Here is a 19,067-nt window from a genome sequence, read left to right as displayed (position 1 = left end):
GGAAGGTAAAATGGTGAAAGAACGGAGATTTGGTTATTTTAGTTTAACCCTTATGGTGACAAACTCCGCACTTTGATGGGAATGACGGAGAAGAGCTGGACTTCATCTATGTCCAGGGCTCCCATTGAAATGATTGGCAGTGGGTGGTGCGACCGGTGTCCACAGCAGTTATGTTCTCAATGGGAGTAAAACGCCCCCATTCTCAGGGTCACGGGGGCCCTCACCTCCACCTATCACTAATATGTCCTTTTTGATACATGGCAGTAAATGCGTATGGGATGAGGGTTGTGGGTACCCCAGTGCTGAGAGATTCAGGGCCTAGAGGGGGATAGGAAATAATATGATCCAAGACCATAAAGGGGATGTAAAATATTCTAGAAGGTGCTGCTCTCTTCTTCTGGGTTTTATCTTTCATTGCAATCCTGCTCCATTTCGAGTGCCCTCAGCCCATTGACAAGTGTGGTGCTGGCTGTGTAAGAAAGCTGCCATGTTTTTCTAATCTCCTTTAAGTAGTAAGACTGTTAGTACACATAGTACATGGACTCATTCACTTCTATAGGCACATGGCTGTATATTGTTTAGGGATCCATGTACAATTGAGCTGGATGTGGTCCTATTCCTATCCATTTTTTGGCTTGGTCTCCCCTGTTCTATCGATGTGGTCGGTGGGGGTTCATGAACGTTCTCACAGACCCTCCTGTCCTCTACCTGACCAATGGCTGCGCTCCCATGCTGATTTATATCTGATTGCTGAGAACAACCATAACCAATGATTCACATTGACCTCTCCTTGCTGGAGCTGCCTAAAAGGTGACCCAAGGGAACCCGGGAAGCGATGACATGGGAGAGCCAAGGGATTGGTAGGAGGAGGATTACTACTTGTGTGTTCGGATCCCACTTCTGATATGTTTGGATTTACAAGTCTGAAAATGTTCTTGTCTCTAGACTACGATGACCCACGTGCCCTCCTGGTTCTTGCGGAAGAAGAGCTTGTGGCCATAGATCTGCAGACGCCTGGCTGGCCAGTCATCCAGTGCCCTTACCTGGTTTCCTTACACTGCTCGGCCATCACCTGTTCTTACCATATCTCCTCTATTCCCCTGAAGCTGTGGGAAAGAATAATCGGTGCTGGCAAAAAGCAGAACACCCACTACTCCAACATGGTAAGGGGGAACTCTGCCTGGATGTGGCCATGTCATCTTTGGTACTAGCCACAGAAATAATGGCATGGTTGTGTATGCTGAAGAGCCAACCCTATAGGTCCATTGCACTTTCATAGTTTTAGGGTTACGTAGGTTTCCCTGTCTAGCACCTCCCAAAATGTTTGTTCACATGGTGGGGTTCGCTGTTTGGGCTTTTGCTTTCAGGGTGGGGTTCCTAATGTCTGGTGACCCAGTCTAGTTTTTGTTCAGTGTGTCGGAGCCATTCTAGTTCCTGTACTGGTTCCATTGGTTCCGGATGTCAGACCTACACACAGAGCCCACAAACTAAAGGGTTCTTGGTAAATTGTGATACGCGGTGTATATAAGTATACGGTGTATATAGTATACGGTGGTGTTAGCTGTGTCCATTGCTGACTTATAGCTTATTCCCAAAATATATATATATATCAGTAGGGTGGGTACCGGTGGGAGGTTTTAGGGCGTGGACTCATATGGAGTCCTTTTAAGAAGTTCATGAACTCTTGGTCAGATATTTTGGAGCCCTGTTCCTTCTGCAGCGCTCCACCAGTCGGCTTAAAAACGAGTCTGTTTTTAATTTTATTCCTTTTTATTTTTTGCATGTATGTGTCTGTCTGGTATTTTTTGGTAAGCTTTGTACTTTTTGTGAATATTAGATTTTAGATTTAATATTAGGTTGTCCTTGGCTCTAAACATCCCCACAAGTAACCGTCGCTTAGGCTTGATACCTTTTGGGTGGCCTTTTGTGCATAGTTTGGGATCATTGGTCGGTGGTGGCAGCTGTGTGTGTGGATGTGTGTGAACGTGGCGTCGTGGGTTGGGATTATTGGTGGGTGGTGGCAGTTAGTTGTGTGGATGGGTGTGAACGTGGCGTTGTGGTTTGGTATTATTGGTGGGTGGTGGCAGTTAGTTGTGTGAACATGGCGTCGTGGGTTGGGATTATTGGTGGATGGTGGCAGCTAGTTGTGTGGATGTGTGTGAATGTGGCGTTGTGGTTTGGGATCATTGGTGGGTGGTGGCAGCTAGTTGTGTGGATGTGTGTGAACGTGGCGTCGTGGGTTGGGATTATTGGGTGGTGGCAGCTAGTTGTGTGGATGGGTGTGAACGTGGCGTTGTGGTTTGGTATTATTGGTGGGTGGTGGCAGCTAGTTGTGTGAACGTGGCGTCGTGGGTTGGGATTATTGGTGGGTGGTGGCAGCTAGTTGTGTGGATGGGTGTGAACGTGGCGTCGCTTCACTCCGGTGTAGCCTAGTTCTATAGGTGAGTGTGCAGTCCTCCTCTCTGGTCACCTCCAGGGCCAGAATAGTGTATAAGGATCCCTGACGCAACGGATTGTCCGGATACATTTGTTAGACCAGTTTGTGGATGTTTTTTCTCCTTTCATTACAGCCATGGCCAGTTGATGGTGGTGTGAACTTGGCTGAAGCCCCAAGACAAAGAGATTTGCTGCTAACAGGGTGAGTGTTTTCTGTATGTCCTGCCATGCTGTAGTTGATTATATGTCTCCCACTTATTTCAGTGGAATGAATCTGTATTACCAGTGCTGTGCCGTATACAATCTAGTTTCCCTGTCACACATTTCATATGGCTGATCTAGCCTTTGGATCCTTCATTGTTCACAAGGCTCGGCTCCATACTTTGTGCCTGGTATTGCAGGTCAATCATATGAAGTAAAGAGCTGTAGTACCAGGCATAGCCACTACCTAATGTATGGCACTGTTCCAGGTTAGTCGTCCCCTTATATCAGATGATCGGTGGGGCTGCTGACTCCTACCATTCACAAAACTCCCTGAATCGTATTCCTGTAAACTCAGCCCTGGAGGGGGAAGACAACGAAGGGCTGTAATGAGATACTGGGAGAATATTACGCAGATAGCGGGAGGGGGGGGAGCTAATGATACTCGCCTCAGTTTAGGCATTGCCTGGCAGCCAATCATTGGTCTTGGTGGTCGTATGTTGTCCGGTGTTCACATTACTGGTACACACGTGACTGCTGAGGCCACGGAGTTGCTGATCCTCTACAATTCCAGGGTGGAGCATCGGGGGACCTGAACAGAGGACTGGGGTAGGGGAGGACCCTGCAGACAAGCTATAATGTTAGTAACCCCGCTGCCACCACAACACACTGTGAACAGCTTCTGCCCCTCACACACTATCTATACCCCTTCCTTTTAGATTGTAAACCCGCACAGGCAGGTCCTTCTATCCCGCAAAGGGTTAATATTATTCTTGTGTTTTGTATGTGAACCCTCAAACGTACAACCCAATGGGAGTAATATAATAATGTACAGAGCACCATGGGATTAATATAATAATGTACAGAGCACCATGGGATTAATATAATAATGTACAGAGCACCATGGGATTAATATAATAATGTACAGAGCACCATGGGATTAATATAATAATGTACAGCACCATGGGATTAATATAATAATGTACAGAGCACCATGGGATTAATATAATAATGTACAGAGCACCATGGGATTAATATAATAATGTACAGAGCACCATGGCATTAATATAATAATGTACAGAGCACCATGGGATTAATATAATAATGTACAGAGCACCATGGGATTAATATAATAATGTACAGAGCACCATGGGATTAATATAATAATGTACAGCACCATGGGATTAATATAATAATGTACAGAGCACCATGGGATTAATATAATAATGTACAGAGCACCATGGGATTAATATAATAATGTACAGAGCACCATGGGATTAATATAATAATGTACAGAGCACCATGGGTATAATATAATAATGTACAGAGCACCATGGGATTAATATAATAATGTACAGAGCACCATGGGATTAATATAATAATGTACAGAGCACCATGGGATTAATATAATAATGTACAGAGCACCATGGCATTAATATAATAATGTACAGAGCACCATGGGATTAATATAATAATGTACAGAGCACCATGGGATTTATATAATAATGTACAGAGCACCGTGGGATTAATATAATAATGTACAGAGCACCATGGGATTAATATAATAATGTACAGCACCATGGGATTAATATAATAATGTACAGAGCACCATGGGATTAATATAATAATGCACAGAGCACCATGGGATTAATATAATAATGTACAGAGCACCATGGGATTAATATAATAATGCACAGAGCACCATGGGATTAATATAATAATGTACAGCACCATGGGATTAATATAATAATGTACAGCACCATGGGATTAATATAATAATGTACAGAGCACCATGGGATTAATATAATAATGTACAGAGCACCATGGGATTAATATAATAATGTACAGAGCACCATGGGATTAATATAATAATGTACAGAGCACCATGGGATTAATATAATAATGTACAGAGCACCATGGGATTAATATAATAATGTACAGAGCACCATGGGATTAATATAATAATGTACAGAGCACCATGGGATTAATATAATAATGTACAGAGCACCATGGGATTAATATAATAATGTACAGCACCATGGGATTAATATAATAATGTACAGAGCACCATGGGATTAATATAATAATGTACAGCACCATGGGATTAATATAATAATGTACAGAGCGCCATGGGATTAATATAATAATGTACAGAGCGCCATGGGATTAATATAATAATGTACAGAGCGCCATGGGATTAATATAATAATGTACAGAGCGCCATGGGATTAATATAATAATGTACAGAGCGCCATGGGATTAATATAGTAATGTACAGAGCACCATGGGATTAATATAATAATGTACAGCACCATGGGATTAATATAATAATGTACAGAGCACCATGGAGATTAATATAATAATGTATAGAGCACCATGGGATTAATATAATAATGTACAGAGCACCATGGGATTAATATAATAATGTACAGCACCATGGGATTAATATAATAATGTACAGAGCACCATGGGATTAATATAATAATGTACAGAGCACCATGGGATTAATATAATAATGTACAGAGCACCATGGGATTAATATAATAATGTACATATTCATCCAGCTGCGAGGATAAGCTTCGCCGTGGACTTCTCTCTTCAGTGTTCTCATACAGATGAATGGAGAATTACTTGTATTCTTGACCAGTGTAATGGAGGTTCCTGTTCCCATAATCGGTGGGGTCAGAGGGGTAAATAATAACTTCTTAGGACTAATTCGGACATGTTTTCTTCATATTTAGGCATGAGGATGGCACCGTGCGTTTCTGGGACGCTTCAGGGGTTTGCCTTCAGCTCATGTACAAAATGAGTACGGTGTCGGTCTTTCAGACTGATATGGACCCAAATGAAAACTTGAATTCGCAAGGAGAGGAAGAATGGCCGCCACTGCGGAAAGTGAGTGCAAATGTAATTCCACAGGGCAGCCGAGAATCCAATGAGAACAAGATTGGACATTATCAAGCTGTACCAAAATAATATTGGGTAATGGGGTTGTCCAACTTTATTATAAAGATGCCGGATCTTTCTACCTACATCGTAGCTTTCGCATAGTTCTAGTCAAGTGAATGGGGGAAAATCCCCAAAACCTTTCACATGTGTGCCATGTGGATGGTCAGCAGTAGGTCAGAGAACCCCATTCAGTGGTGTCACAAGGTGAGTGATAACAATTGGTGGGGCATCGGTGGCTGACCTCCTGCCATCTACAGTAGTAGCACCGTGGATGAGATTGCCACGCATCACCAGATTAGAAACCCGCAGTATGTCAGTTATTCCTGAGACCCATAGAGAAGCCTGCAGGTGAGCCGCAGCAATAACCAAGATCAGGGTGCAGGATTTCCTTGCAAAGATTCTGTATGACGTGGTCCTTTCCTTTGTGTCTGTATGGCGTGGTCCTTTCCTTTGCGTCTGTATGGCGTGGTCCTTCCCTTTGCGTCTGTACCGCGTGGTCCTTTCCTTTGCGTCTGTACCGCGTGGTGCTTTCCTTTGCGTCTGTACCGCGTGGTCCTTTCCTTTGCGTCTGTACCGCGTGGTCCTTTCCTTTGCGTCTGTACCGCGTGGTCCTTTCCTTTGCGTCTGTACCGCGTGGTCCTTTCCTTTGCGTCTGTACCGCGTGGTCCTTTCCTTTGTGTCTGTACCGCGTGGTCCTTTCCTTTGCGTCTGTACCGCGTGGTCCTTTCCTTTGCGTCTGTACCGCGTGGTCCTTTCCTTTGCGTCTGTACCGCGTGGTCCTTTTTTCCTTTGTGTCTGTACGAGGTGGTCCTTTCCTTTGTGTCTGTATGGTGTGGTCCTTTCCTTTGTGTCTGTACGGCGTGGTCCTTTCCTTTGTGTCTGTATGACGTGGTCCTTTTTTCCTTTGCGTCTGTATGGCATGGTCCTTTCCTATGTGTCTGTATGACGTGGTCCTTTCCTTTGTGTCTGTACAGCGTGGTCCTTTCCTTTGTGTCTGTACGGCGTGGTCCTTTCCTTTGTGTCTGTACGGCGTGGTCCTTTCCTTTGTGTCTGTACGGCGTGGTCCTTTCCTTTGTGTCTGTATGACGTGGTCCTTTCCTTTGTGTCTGTATGACGTGGTCCTTTCCTTTGTGTCTGTATGACGTGGTCCTTTCCTTTGTGTCTGTATGACGTGGTCCTTTCCTTTGTGTCTGTATGATGTGGTCCTTTCCTTTGTGTCTGTACGGCGTGGTCCTTTCCTTTGTGTCTGTATGGCGTGGTCCTTTCCTTTGTGTCTGTACGGCGTAGTCCTTTCCTTTGTGTCTGTACGGCGTGGTCCTTTCCTTTGTGTCTGTATGACGTGGTCCTTTTTTCCTTTGCGTCTGTATGGCATGGTCCTTTCCTATGTGTCTGTATGACGTGGTCCTTTCCTTTGTGTCTGTACGACGTGGTCCTTTCCTTTGTGTCTGTACGGCGTGGTCCTTTCCTTTGTGTCTGTACGACGTGGTCCTTTCCTTTGTGTCTGTATGACGTGCTCCTTTCCTTTGTGTCTGTATGACGTGCTCCTTTCCTTTGTGTCTGTATGACGTGGTCCTTTCCTTTGTGTCTGTATGATGTGGTCCTTTCCTTTGTGTCTGTACGGCGTAGTCCTTTCCTATGTGTCTGTACGACGTGGTCCTTTCCTTTGTGTCTGTACGGCGTGGTCCTTTCCTTTGTGTCTGTATGGCGTGGTCCTTTCCTTTGTGTCTGTACGGCGTAGTCCTTTCCTTTGTGTCTGTATGATGTGGTCCTTTCCTTTGTGTCTGTATGACGTGGTCCTTTCCTTTGTGTCTGTATGACGTGGTCCTTTCCTTTGTGTCTGTATAACGTGGTCCTTTCCTTTGTGTGTGTACGATGTGGTCCTTTCCTTTGTGTCTGTACGACGTGGTCCTTTCCTTTGTGTCTGTATGACGTGGTCCTTTTTTCCTTTGCGTCTGTACGGCGTGGTCCTTTCCTTTGTGTCTGTACGGCGTGGTCCTTTCCTTTGTGTCTGTACGGCGTGGTCCTTTCCTTTGTGTCTGTACGACGTGGTCCTTTCCTTTGTGTCTGTATGACGTGGTCCTTTCCTTTGTGTCTGTACGGCGTAGTCCTTTCCTTTGTGTGTGTGTATGATGTGGTCCTTTCCTTTGCGTCTGTACGGCGTGGTCCTTTCCTTTGTGTCTGTATGGCGTGGTCCTTTCCTTTGTGTCTGTATGACGTGGTCCTTTTTTCCTTTGTGTCTGTATGACGTGGTCCTTTCCTTTGTGTCTGTACGACGTGGTCCTTTTTTCCTTTGTGTCTGTACGACGTGGTCCTTTTTCCCTTTGTGTCTGCACGACGTGGTCCTTTCCCTTTGTGTCTGTACGGCGTGGTCCTTTTTTCCTTTGTGTCTGTACGCCGTGGTCCCTTTTTTTAAATCTTTTGTGGAGTTTTCATCCTCTGATAATTTTACTACAAGGTTTTATTCCACTACTGTATAAAAAACAAAAATTTTTACAGAAAAATGTTCTGAAATCTTTCCAACATTTCTGCATCTGAGAACTCTTTGTAATTGCCTAATGGGACGTGGAGTGACGGCAGACTAGTTACCAAGGCTCCTGTAACAGAAACACGTGAGACCCGTTCAGATCTGCATTCGGGTTCCTGTTTGTGAAATCCACTTGGGGACCCCCGCAAACAGAAACATATACACACTAAAGAGTGGTCACCTTCAGGAGACACGTGGACTTTTCTCTCTGCTTGTTACGTGCGGAAACCACACGGACCCCATTATAGTCTGTGGGTTTCCCAGGTTACCACTTTTTAATGCGTATAGGTTCCTGTTTTTTTTGGGGGGGGGGGAGGGGATCTCCAAGCGGACTTCCCAAATGTAGATTTGAATAAGGCCTGAGAAAACCCTGCACGTCTGAGGCTAATAATCCTGTTTTCTTTACTTAGTGACCAAATCTTGCTCTCTTGGCTCTCGACAGGTCGGCTGCTTTGACCCGTACAGTGATGATCCCCGTCTGGGAATTCAGAAGATTTACCTTTGTAAATATAGTGGCTACCTGTCTGTAGGTGGGACTGCGGGACAGGTGAGCGGGGCCTGGGGGTCCGCCTAAGTGCTGCCCATGTCAGACCTGAGGGCAGGGACTTTAATGATTAGGCTCATGGGGCAGGACCATAAGCAGTAACTGACAACCGAGACCTGACTACCGCGCCTGCAGTTTGGGTTATTCACTATTGTGCCCCTCCCCCCTATCATCTCCCCTGTACCTCAATTAGAGATGCTGCTAAGGCAACACGGGGGCTTGAAGAAGGTTTACAGGTCCGATACCTGTCCATTGGGTCCACTGGTTGTCAGTCATGTGAGGCCGTGACCATTCTCTGCACTATTCTGTCATTAATCAGAAGATCCCACAATCTAAAGGTTAAAAAAACAGAAGTTTTAATTTTAATTTTTTTTTAATAATTTAATTTTAAATGAGACCAAAGTCCAGTTCTAATCCGGTCCAGATTCTCCTATAGGCAAGTAATGAATCCATGTTTAAGGTTTGTAGTGATCCCTACTCTAAATCTAACACGTTATTTCTCCGACATGGTGAACAAGCTTAAGAATCATTACCAGAAACTTTGTTTTAGAGTCCACTTGCCACACAAAAAATGGAATAATAATCCAAAAGTCTTATGAGCCCCAGCATGGCATCAATAAATGTACAGCTGGTCTGGCAAAAAACAAGCGTCCAACCAACTCCAGTGATGGGACCTAAAGTTCTGGTGACACGAAACCAAAAATGTCCATATTGGGTGAAATGAGTAAAAAAACAAAAATACTAAGTTTGGTATTGCCACAGTCGTACTGACCCATAGCATAAGAATAGGGTTATAGGCAACAGGATTTTGCGTTTCCCCCTCCGAAAAGGTTAATTAAAAATTTAGTCAAGTTATAGGAATCCAAAATGGTGACTTTGAAAAATCTAATGTATCCTGCATAACCCCAGACCTCAACCAGATACATCGGAGTAAAAAAGTTCTGACAAAAAATCGAGCCCTTAGACGTAAACTGTGTCTTTAAGGAGCTGTCATTAAAGGGGTTCTTCCACTGTAGACACCATATAGACCATGGAGATTGTTGAGGTTCTGACACCTGGGACATCCACCAGTCATGGTGCACATCTGCACCGCTGCTCCAATAACGGGCTCCTTCTGATGGCCGGGGGTCCCAGCAGTCCCGGGACAGGGGATTTGTGGGACTTTTGTTGGATTTTTATTGGCTGCTCGTTGCAATCTTTGTGCTCTTTATTTCTCTTTAGGTCCTTGTTCTTGAGCTGAATGATGAAGCTTCTCTGCACGCGGTAGAACATACCCTGGTGGATCTCTTACAGGAGCAGGAAGGATATCGCTGGAAAGGCCATGAGCGACTTCACGCGCGACGCGACCCAGTGCGATTTGCCCCTGGGTTCCAGCCTTTTGCCTTGGTACAATGCCAACCGCCTGCTGCTGTCACTTCTTTGGCACTACATTCTGAATGGAGGTTGTTGGCATTTGGCACCAGTCATGGATTTGGAGTCTATGATTTTCAGAGGAAGTGTCAAGTGATGGTTAAGTAAGTGCCCCCTCAACCCCAAAGTAAGATCTGAAAATAAAAGACCTACATTGTGTTCATTATCACACCGCTAGATGTGCTCGTCAGAAACGCCATGGCAAGATTTCTTGTGCCGTACAAGACACAAAAAAAATGTTTGCGCATTTTTGTATTGCCCTTATCACTTTCCAGGAAGGGGAATATGAAAGGGGTGCGGCAGGGGCAGGATCAAATGATATTGAAAGTCTACGCAGCAACATGGTGTTCAGCCCGGTGGTGCGTGTCCCAGCACCCACAGGCAACGGCCCTAAAGCATTAAAGGTCTACTCCCCTCCCATAGCTCCCTCCCCTTTTCTAGTAGTCCTGGCTCCTTTAAGATCTATACATTGCCACAAAGCAATATGATCAGTGCAACATGGTGGGGCAAAGACTGCAGCACCATTGCCTCGATTGTCTTCTTAAAGGGGTAGTACTAAGACCTGCCCACCTATAATCACAAGAAAGCGGAGAGATAAGATCATCCCCAGGTCTGTGGTAATGGAAACAGTGTAAACAATGAAGTAAATAATCTCAGCGGCCAAACAAAGCAGTTTTGCTTAAAGGGATCCTATCATTAAAACTAATCATTAAAATTTTTTTCTGCCTAACACATCGGAATAGCCTTGAGAGGCTCTTCTTCTACCTGTGCTTGTCTTCTTCGGGCCGCCATTTTGGATTATTCTATTGTCAGCATAGGGCCGCCTTTGGATAGAGTCTACATATTAAATTTACATCATGTATATAATCCGGTTTCCGGTGGTATGCAAATGAGTTCTCTCGCAGCACTGGGGGCGGTCCCCAGAGCTCAAACAGCACTGGGGGCGTCCCCAATGCTGCGAGAGAACTCTCCAGCGACTCCTCCATCTTCAGGAACGGGCTCTTCACGCGTTTTCTTCCATCGCTGGGGGTCAAACTTCTAGGCCTCAAGCAGCCGACTGCTCATCCCCATAGGCCACAAGAAAACAGCTGCTTACAATACTGTCTAAGCGGTCACCTTCTTGTGGCCGGCAGGCATGTGCAGTCGGCTTTGGCCTGAGGCCTAGAAGTTTAAAGCCTCCGCCGGAAGAAGACATGAAGACCTGTTCCTGAAGAAGATGAAGGCGGCGATGGAGAGTTCTCTCGCAGCATTGCAGACTCCCCCAGTCCTGTTTGAGCACTGAGGACCGCCCCCAGTGCTGCGAAAGTACTCATTTGCATACCAACGAAAACCAGATTATATACCGAACGGCGGTGCGGAGAAGACAAGGAAAGGTAGGAGAAGAATATCCTTTCTTAAAGCTACTCCGTCGTGTTAGGCAGAAAAAAATGAGTTTTAATGATAGGATCCCTTTAAGCAATGTATTTAGGAAAAGTCTTAAATGCAAATTAGCTCGCAGTATTGATAAAATCCTTGAGATGGGACAACCCCTTTAACTGAACCCCAAGACTGGATGTGAATATTTGCAGACTGCTGGACTTCAACCACTATTTCTGCTTTTTAGGTGCACACTACATGCCAGTGACCAGCTGGCCCTCGAGGGGCCTTTGTCCCGAGTGAAGTCACTGAAAAAATCTTTGCGCCAATCTTTTAGACGTATTAGGAGGAGTCAGGTGAATAAGCGGAGGGATGGCGTTGCAACGAAAGTAAGAACTAGATTTTATATGCATTACATTTTTTTTGAGATACTGTGTGATAGCATGACAAATATCTAAAGGCGACCTGATCAGATTCCCCAGGACAGACAGTCGGGGGTCAGCGTCCACTATTGATCTGGCCAATCTAGAATGTGGAAAAAAATTAAAGTAGAAACCTATGTGGCCGTCGACATGTTTCAGGAAGGGTCAAGCACTGGCTGGAGTAGGACAACTGCTCTGATCCTTCTCTGATGACCAGCGTGGGAGGGGTCATAGCAAGGGGTAGGCAATGTCACCAAAATAATCCGTGGAGCATCTGTGTACCCCAAACCAGTGACAAGCAGGCACTTTAGTAAGGAAACGGTTTGCATTTTAGGCGTCCCTTGTATGAGCGAGAGCTCTCCAGGTAAAGCGTTATTTCTAGAGATGAGCGAACACTAAAATGTTCGAGGTTCGAAATTCGATTCGAACAGCCGCTCACTGTTCGAGTGTTCGAATGGGTTTCGAACCCCATTATAGTCTATGGGGAACATATACTCGTTAAGGGGGAAACCCAAATCCGTGTCTGGAGGGTCACCAAGTCCACTATGACACCCCAGGAAATGATACCAACACTCTGGAATGACACTGGGACAGCAGGGGAAGCGTGTCTGGGGGCATAAAAGTCACTTTATTTCATGGAAATCCCTGTCAGTTTGCGATTTTCGCAAGCTAACTTTTCCCCACAGGAATGCATTGGCCAGTGCTGATTGGCCAGAGTACGGAATTCGACCAATCAGCGCTGGCTCTGCTGGAGGAGGCGGAGTCTAAAATCGCTCCACACCAGTCTCCATTCAGGTCCGACCTTAGACTCCGCCTCCTCCGGCAGAGCCAGCGCTGATTGGCCGAAGGCTGGCCAATGCATTCCTATGCGAATGCAGAGACTTAGCAGTGCTGAGCCAGTTCTGCTCAACTACACATCTAATGTACACTCGGCACTGCTACATCAGATGTAGCAATCTGATGTAGCAGAGCCGAGGGTGCACTAGAACCCCTGTGCAAACTCAGTTCACGCTAATAGAATGCATTGGCCAGCGCTGATTGGCCAGAGTACGGAACTCGACCAATCAGCGCTGGCTCTGCTGGAGGAGGCGGAGTCTAAGATCGCTCCACACCAGTCTCCATTCAGGTCCGACCTTAGACTCCGCCTCCTCCAGCAGAGCCAGCGCTGATTGGCCGAATTCCGTACTCTGGCCAATCAGTGCTGGCCAATGCATTCTATTGGCGTGATGAAGCAGTGCTGAATGTGTGTGTTTAGCTCAACTACACCGGTGGAGTAGTTGAGCTAAGCACACAGATTCAGCTCTGCTTCAATCAGCGCTGGCCAATGCATTCTATTAGCTTGATGAAGCAGAGTGTGCACAAGGGTTCAAGCGCACCCTCGGCTCTGATGTAGCGCTTGAACCCTTGTGCAGCCTCTGCTCTGCTACATCAGAGCCGAGGGTGCGCTTGAACCCTTGTGCACACTCTGCTTCATCAAGCTAATAGAATGCATTGGCCAGCGCTGATTGAAGCAGAGCTGAATCTGTGTGCTTAGCTCAACTACTCCACCGGTGTAGTTGAGCTAAACACACACATTCAGCACTGCTTCATCACGCCAACAGAATGCATTGGCCAGCACTGATTGGCCAGAGTACGGAATTCGGCCAATCAGCGCTGGCTCTGCTGGAGGAGGCAGAGTCTAAGGTCGGACCTGAATGGAGACTGGTGTGGAGCGATCTTAGACTCCGCCTCCTCCAGCAGAGCCAGCGCTGATTGGTCGAGTTCCGTACTCTGGCCAATCAGCGCTGGCCAATGCATTCTTTTAGCCCGATGAAGTAGAGCTGAATGTGTGTGCTTAGCACACACATTCAGCTTTACTTCATCGGGCTAATAGAATGCATTGGCTAATCAGCGCTGGCCAATGCATTCTATTAGCGTGAACTGAGTTTGCACAGGGGTTCTAGTGCACCCTCGGCTCTGCTACATCAGATTGCTACATCTGATGTAGCAGTGCCGAGTATGCATCAGATGTGTAGTTGAGCAGAACTGGCTCAGCACTTCTAAGTCTCTGCATTCGCATAGGAATGCATTGGCCAGCCTTCGGCCAATCAGCGCTGGCTCTGCCGGAGGAGGCGGAGTCTAAGGTCGGACCTGAATGGAGACTGGTGTGGAGCGATCTTAGACTCCGCCTCCTCCAGCAGAGCCAGCGCTGATTGGCCGAATTCCGTACTCTGGCCAATCAGCACTGGCTAATGCATTGTATTGGCGTGATGAAGCAGTGCTGAACTTGAACTTGAACCCTTGTGCTCCCTCGGCTCTGCTACATCAGAGCCGAGGGTGCGCTTGAACCCTTGTGCACCCTCGGCTCTGCTACATCAGAGCCGAGGGTGCGCTTGAACCCTTGTGCACCCTCGGCTCTGCTACATCAGAACCGAGGGTGCGCTTGAACCCTTGTGCACCCTCGACTCTGCTACATCAGAGCCGAGGGTGCGCTTGAACCCTTGTGCACCCTCGGCTCTGCTACATCAGAGCCGAGGGTGCGCTTGAACCCTTGTGCACACTCTGCTTCATCAAGCTAATAGAATGCATTGGCCAGCGCTGATTGAAGCAGAGCTGAATCTGTGTGCTTAGCTCAACTACTCCACCGGTGTAGTTGAGCTAAACACACACATTCAGCACTGCTTCATCACGCCAATAGAATGCATTGGCCAGCACTGATTGGCCAGAGTACGGAATTCGGCCAATCAGCGCTGGCCAATGCATCCCTATGGGAAAAAGTTTATCTCACAAAAATCACAATTACACACCCGATAGAGCCCCAAAAAGTTATTTTTAATAACATTCCCCCCTAAATAAAGGTTCTCCCTAGCTATCCCTGCCTGTACAGCTATCCCTGTCTCATAGTCACAAAGTTCACAGTCTCATATGACCCGGATTTGAAATCCACTATTCGTCTAAAATGGAGGTCACCTGATTTCGGCAGCCAATGACTTTTTCCAATTTTTTTCAATGCCCCCGGTGTCGTAGTTCCTGTCCCACCTCCCCTGCGCTGTTATTGGTGCAAAAAAGGCGCCAGGGAAGGTGGGAGGGGAATCAAATTTTGGCGCACTTTACCACGCGGTGTTCGATTCGAACATGGCGAACACCCTGATATCCGATCGAACATGTGTTCGATAGAACACTGTTCGCTCATCTCTAGTTATTTCCAACTTAAAACATGTGACTTCACAGTAAATTGTATGAATTCGATTCCCACAAGATAAACGTCACTGAAGGAGGATGGACAGTCCCCCATAGGAATTTCTGATCTATAAAACTTCACTTTTATTATTCCTTAAAAACACCAAAAAGTTTAAGAAAAAAACCGTGTCCTCCCCATGAAAACCCTATTCCTTACTAGGGAGAAGAGTAAAGGCAGGAAGGAGCCGAATCAGAGAACGTGCTCCATATGTCCCCTATGGTTACCTACCTATATAATACCATAGTGGTCATATACATAAAATTACGCCCGACCAGGATCAATTCAAGAGGCTCAACAGAAACCTCCTCCACCCCTCCGAGGCTACTGATGTTGGTGCTTAAACTCTGTTCTGCCTTGTATTTCCCAGGTGCAGGAGGCCAATGCCCGCTTGGAGCAGGATGCTCTGCATGAGATGGAGCTGGCCCCAGTACAACGCAAGATTGAGGCTCGATCGGCAGAAGATTCGTTCACTGGGTTTGTGCGCACACTGTATTTTGCGGACACCTTCATCCGTGATAGTAAGCTATAGATTTCAGTAGAAATGACTAGTGCTTTCTGTAGTCTTTTAGACATTTTGGATTATTCCATTGTCAGCATAGGGCCGCCTTTGGATAGAGTCTACATATTAAAGTTACACCATGTATTACAGCTCAGAGTTCTGCTCCTTGCTACTCACGGCACTGCGCTGCTGACATCTGTTTGTAAGCACATTGGAGGCAGCTTATATAGTCTGCTATAGCGGAGCATGCACCTCCATGACAAGGCTCTTCATAAATCATGCACATCCCCTGTATGGCTGCATTTACACCAACAAGTACGCCCTGTCAGAGCTTCTGTAGATGTCAGGGATCCTTTTCACCAGGAAATTGGCATAAAATATAAATCTATTGCACAAACAGAAAAAAAATATATATTTGAACAAAGAATTGAAATGTTTTTTATGCTTCACGTGCAAAGCATAATAATTCTGCTCCATTAACACTTAGCAAATCCACAACAGTAACCTGACTACTTATTTTGGCTGAGCATTTAATAAAATGATCCTCCTTTATACTGTACTGTGAGCGGCTGTAGATGATCTTCCCCTATACTGTACTGTGAGCTGCTGTAGATGATCTTCTCCTATACTGTCCTGTGAGCTGCTGTAGATGATCCTTCCCCTATACTGTGCTGTGAGCTGCTGTAGATGATCTTCCCCTATACTGTCCTGTGAGCTGCTGTAGATGATCTTCCCCTATACTGTCCTGTGAGCTGCTGTAGATGATCTTCCCCTATACTGTACTGTGAGCTGCTGTAGATGATCTTCCCCTATACTGTCCTGTGAGCTGCTGTAGATGATCTTCCCCTATACTGTCCTGTGAGCTGCTGTAGATGATCTTCCCCTATACTGTACTGTGAGCTGCTGTAGATGATCTTCCCCTATACTGTACTGTGAGCGGCTGTAGATGATCTTCCCCCTATACTGTCCTGTGAGCTGCTGTAGATGATCTTCCCCTATACTGTGCTGTGAGCTGCTGTAGGTGATCTTCCCCTATACTGTCCTGTGAGCTGCTGTAGATGATCTTCCCCTATACTGTACTGTGAGCTGCTGTAGATGATCTTCCCCTATACTGTCCTGTGAGCGGCTGTAGATGATCTTCCCCTATACTGTCCTGTGAGCTGCTGTAGATGATCTTCCTCTATACTGTCCTGTGAGCTGCTGTAGGTGATCTTCCCCTATACTGTACTGTGAGCTGCTGTAGGTGATCTTCCACTATACTGTACTGTGAGCTGCTGTAGATGATCTTCCCCTATACTGTACTGTGAGCTGCTGTAGATGATCTTCCCCTATACTGTGCTGTGAGCTGCTGTAGATGATCTTCCCCTATACTGTGCTGTGAGCTGCTGTAGATGATCTTCCCCTATACTGTGCTGTGAGCTGCTGTAGATGATCTTCCCCTATACTGTGCTGTGAGCTGCTGTAGATGATCCTTCCCCTATGCTGTGCTGTGAGCTGCTGTAGATGATCTTCCCCTATACTGTCATGTGAGCTGCTGTAGATGATCTTCCCCTATACTGTACTGTGAGCTGCTGTAGATGATCTTCCCCTATACTGTAGTGAGCTGCTGTAGATGATCTTCCCCCTATACTGTCCTGTGAGCTGCTGTAGATGATCTTCCCCCTATACTGTCCTGTGAGCTGCTGTAGATGATCTTCCCCTATACTGTACTGTGAGCTGCTGTAGATGATCTTCCCCTATACTGTGCTGTGAGCTGCTGTAGATGATCTTCCCCTATACTGTACTGTGAGCTGCTGTAGATGATCTTCCTCTATACTGTACTGTGAGCTGCTGTAGATGATCTTCCCCTATACTGTGCTGAGATGCTGTAGATGATCTTCCCCCTATACTGTACTGTGACCTGCTGTAGATGATCTTCCCCTATACTGTACTGTGACCTGCTGTAGATGATCTTCCCCTATACTGTACTGTGACCTGCTGTAGATGATCTTCCCCTATACTGTACTGTGACCTGCTGTAGATGATCTTCCCCTATACTGTACTGTGACCTGCTGTAGGTGATCTTTCCCTATACTGTGCTGTGAGCTGCTGTAGATGATCTTTCCCTATACTATACTGTGAGCTGGTGTGTGTGTATGTACAGTCCTATGAAAAAGTTTGGGCACCCCTATTAATCTTAATCATTTTTTGTTCTAAATATTTTGGTGTTTGCAACAGCCATTTCAGTTTGATATATCTAATAACTGATGGACACAGTAATATTTCAGGATTGAAATGAGGTTTATTGTACTAACAGAAAATGCGCAATATGCATTAAACCAAAATTTGACTGGTGCAAAAGTATGGGCACCCTTATCATTTTATTGATTTGAATACTCCTAACTACTTTTTACTGACTTACTGAAGCACAAAATTGGTTTTGTAACCTCACTGAGCTTTGAATTTCATAGCCAGATGTATCCAATCATGAGAAAAGGTATTTAAGGTGGCCAATTGCAAGTTGTTCTCCTATTTGAATCTCCTCTGAAGAGTGGCATCATGGGCTACTCAAAACAACTCTCAAATGATCTGAAAACAAAGATTGTCCAACATAGTTGTTCAGGGGAAGGATACAAAAAGTTGTCTCAGAGATTTAACCTGTCAGTTTCCACTGTGAGGAACATAGTAAGGAGATGGAAGACCACAGGGACAGTTCTTGTTAAGCCCAGAAGTGGCAGGCCAAGAAAAATATCAGAAAGGCAGAGAAGAAGAATGGTGAGAACAGTCAAGGACAATCCACAGACACCTCCAAAGAGCTGCAGCATCATCTTGCTGCAGATGGTGTCACTGTGCATCGGTCAACTATACAGCGCACTTTGTACAAATAGAAGCTGTATGGGAGAGTGATGAGAAAGAAGCCGTTTCTGCACGTACGCCACAGCAGAGTTGCCTGAGGTATGAAAAAGCACATTTGGACAAGCCAGCTTCATTTTGGAAGAAGTTCCTGTGGACTGATGAAACAAAGATTGAGTTGTTTGGTCATACAAAAAGGCGTTATGCATGGCGTCCAAAAAAAAACAGCATTCCAAGAAAAACACATGCTACCCACTGTAAGATTTGGTGGAGGTTCCATCATGCTTTGGGGCTGTGTGGCCAATGCCGGCACCGGGAATCTTGGTAAAGTTGAGAGTCGCATGGATTCCACTCAGTATCAGCAGATTCTTGAGAATAATGTTCAAGAATCAGTGACGAAGTTGAAGTTACGCCGGGGATGGATATTTCAGCAAGACAATGATCCAAAACACCGCTCCAAATCCTCAGGCATTCATGCAGAGGAACAATTACAATGTTCTGGAATGGCCATCCCAGTCCCCAGACCTGAATATCATTGAACATCTGTGGGATGATTGGAAGCGGGCTGTCCATGCTCGGCGACCATCTAACTTAACTGAACTTGAATTGTTTTGTAAAGAGGAATGGTCCAAAATACCTTCATCCAGGATCCAGGAACTGATTAAAAGCTACAG

At 45.8% G+C, this 19,067-nt stretch overlaps 1 protein-coding gene across 3 annotated transcripts in view; it reads left to right on the top strand.

Moving 5' to 3' along the window:
* The window catches only part of LLGL2 (LLGL scribble cell polarity complex component 2), an 84,929-nt gene that overhangs the window by 54,247 nt on the left and 11,615 nt on the right, over nucleotides 1–19,067 (top strand). For all 3 annotated transcript variants that reach the window (XR_012713048.1, XM_075261908.1, XM_075261907.1), the window contains exons 11-17: nucleotides 946–1,163; nucleotides 2,571–2,638; nucleotides 5,379–5,532; nucleotides 8,553–8,657; nucleotides 9,876–10,168; nucleotides 11,668–11,809; nucleotides 15,430–15,580. Coding sequence is in view for 2 of the 3 variants with exons in the window: in XM_075261908.1 (XP_075118009.1) it covers nucleotides 946–1,163; nucleotides 2,571–2,638; nucleotides 5,379–5,532; nucleotides 8,553–8,657; nucleotides 9,876–10,168; nucleotides 11,668–11,809; nucleotides 15,430–15,580 (1,131 nt within the window). In the remaining variant the exon portion in view is untranslated. The remainder of the gene's footprint in view (nucleotides 1–945; nucleotides 1,164–2,570; nucleotides 2,639–5,378; nucleotides 5,533–8,552; nucleotides 8,658–9,875; nucleotides 10,169–11,667; nucleotides 11,810–15,429; nucleotides 15,581–19,067) is intronic.

The sequence above is a fragment of the Leptodactylus fuscus genome, unplaced genomic scaffold (genome assembly GCF_031893055.1).
Source record: "Leptodactylus fuscus isolate aLepFus1 unplaced genomic scaffold, aLepFus1.hap2 HAP2_SCAFFOLD_61, whole genome shotgun sequence".
Classification (NCBI taxonomy): Eukaryota; Metazoa; Chordata; class Amphibia; order Anura; family Leptodactylidae; genus Leptodactylus; species Leptodactylus fuscus.
Note: the sequence above shows the minus strand (reverse complement) of the source record. Positions and strands in the feature narration are given on the sequence as shown.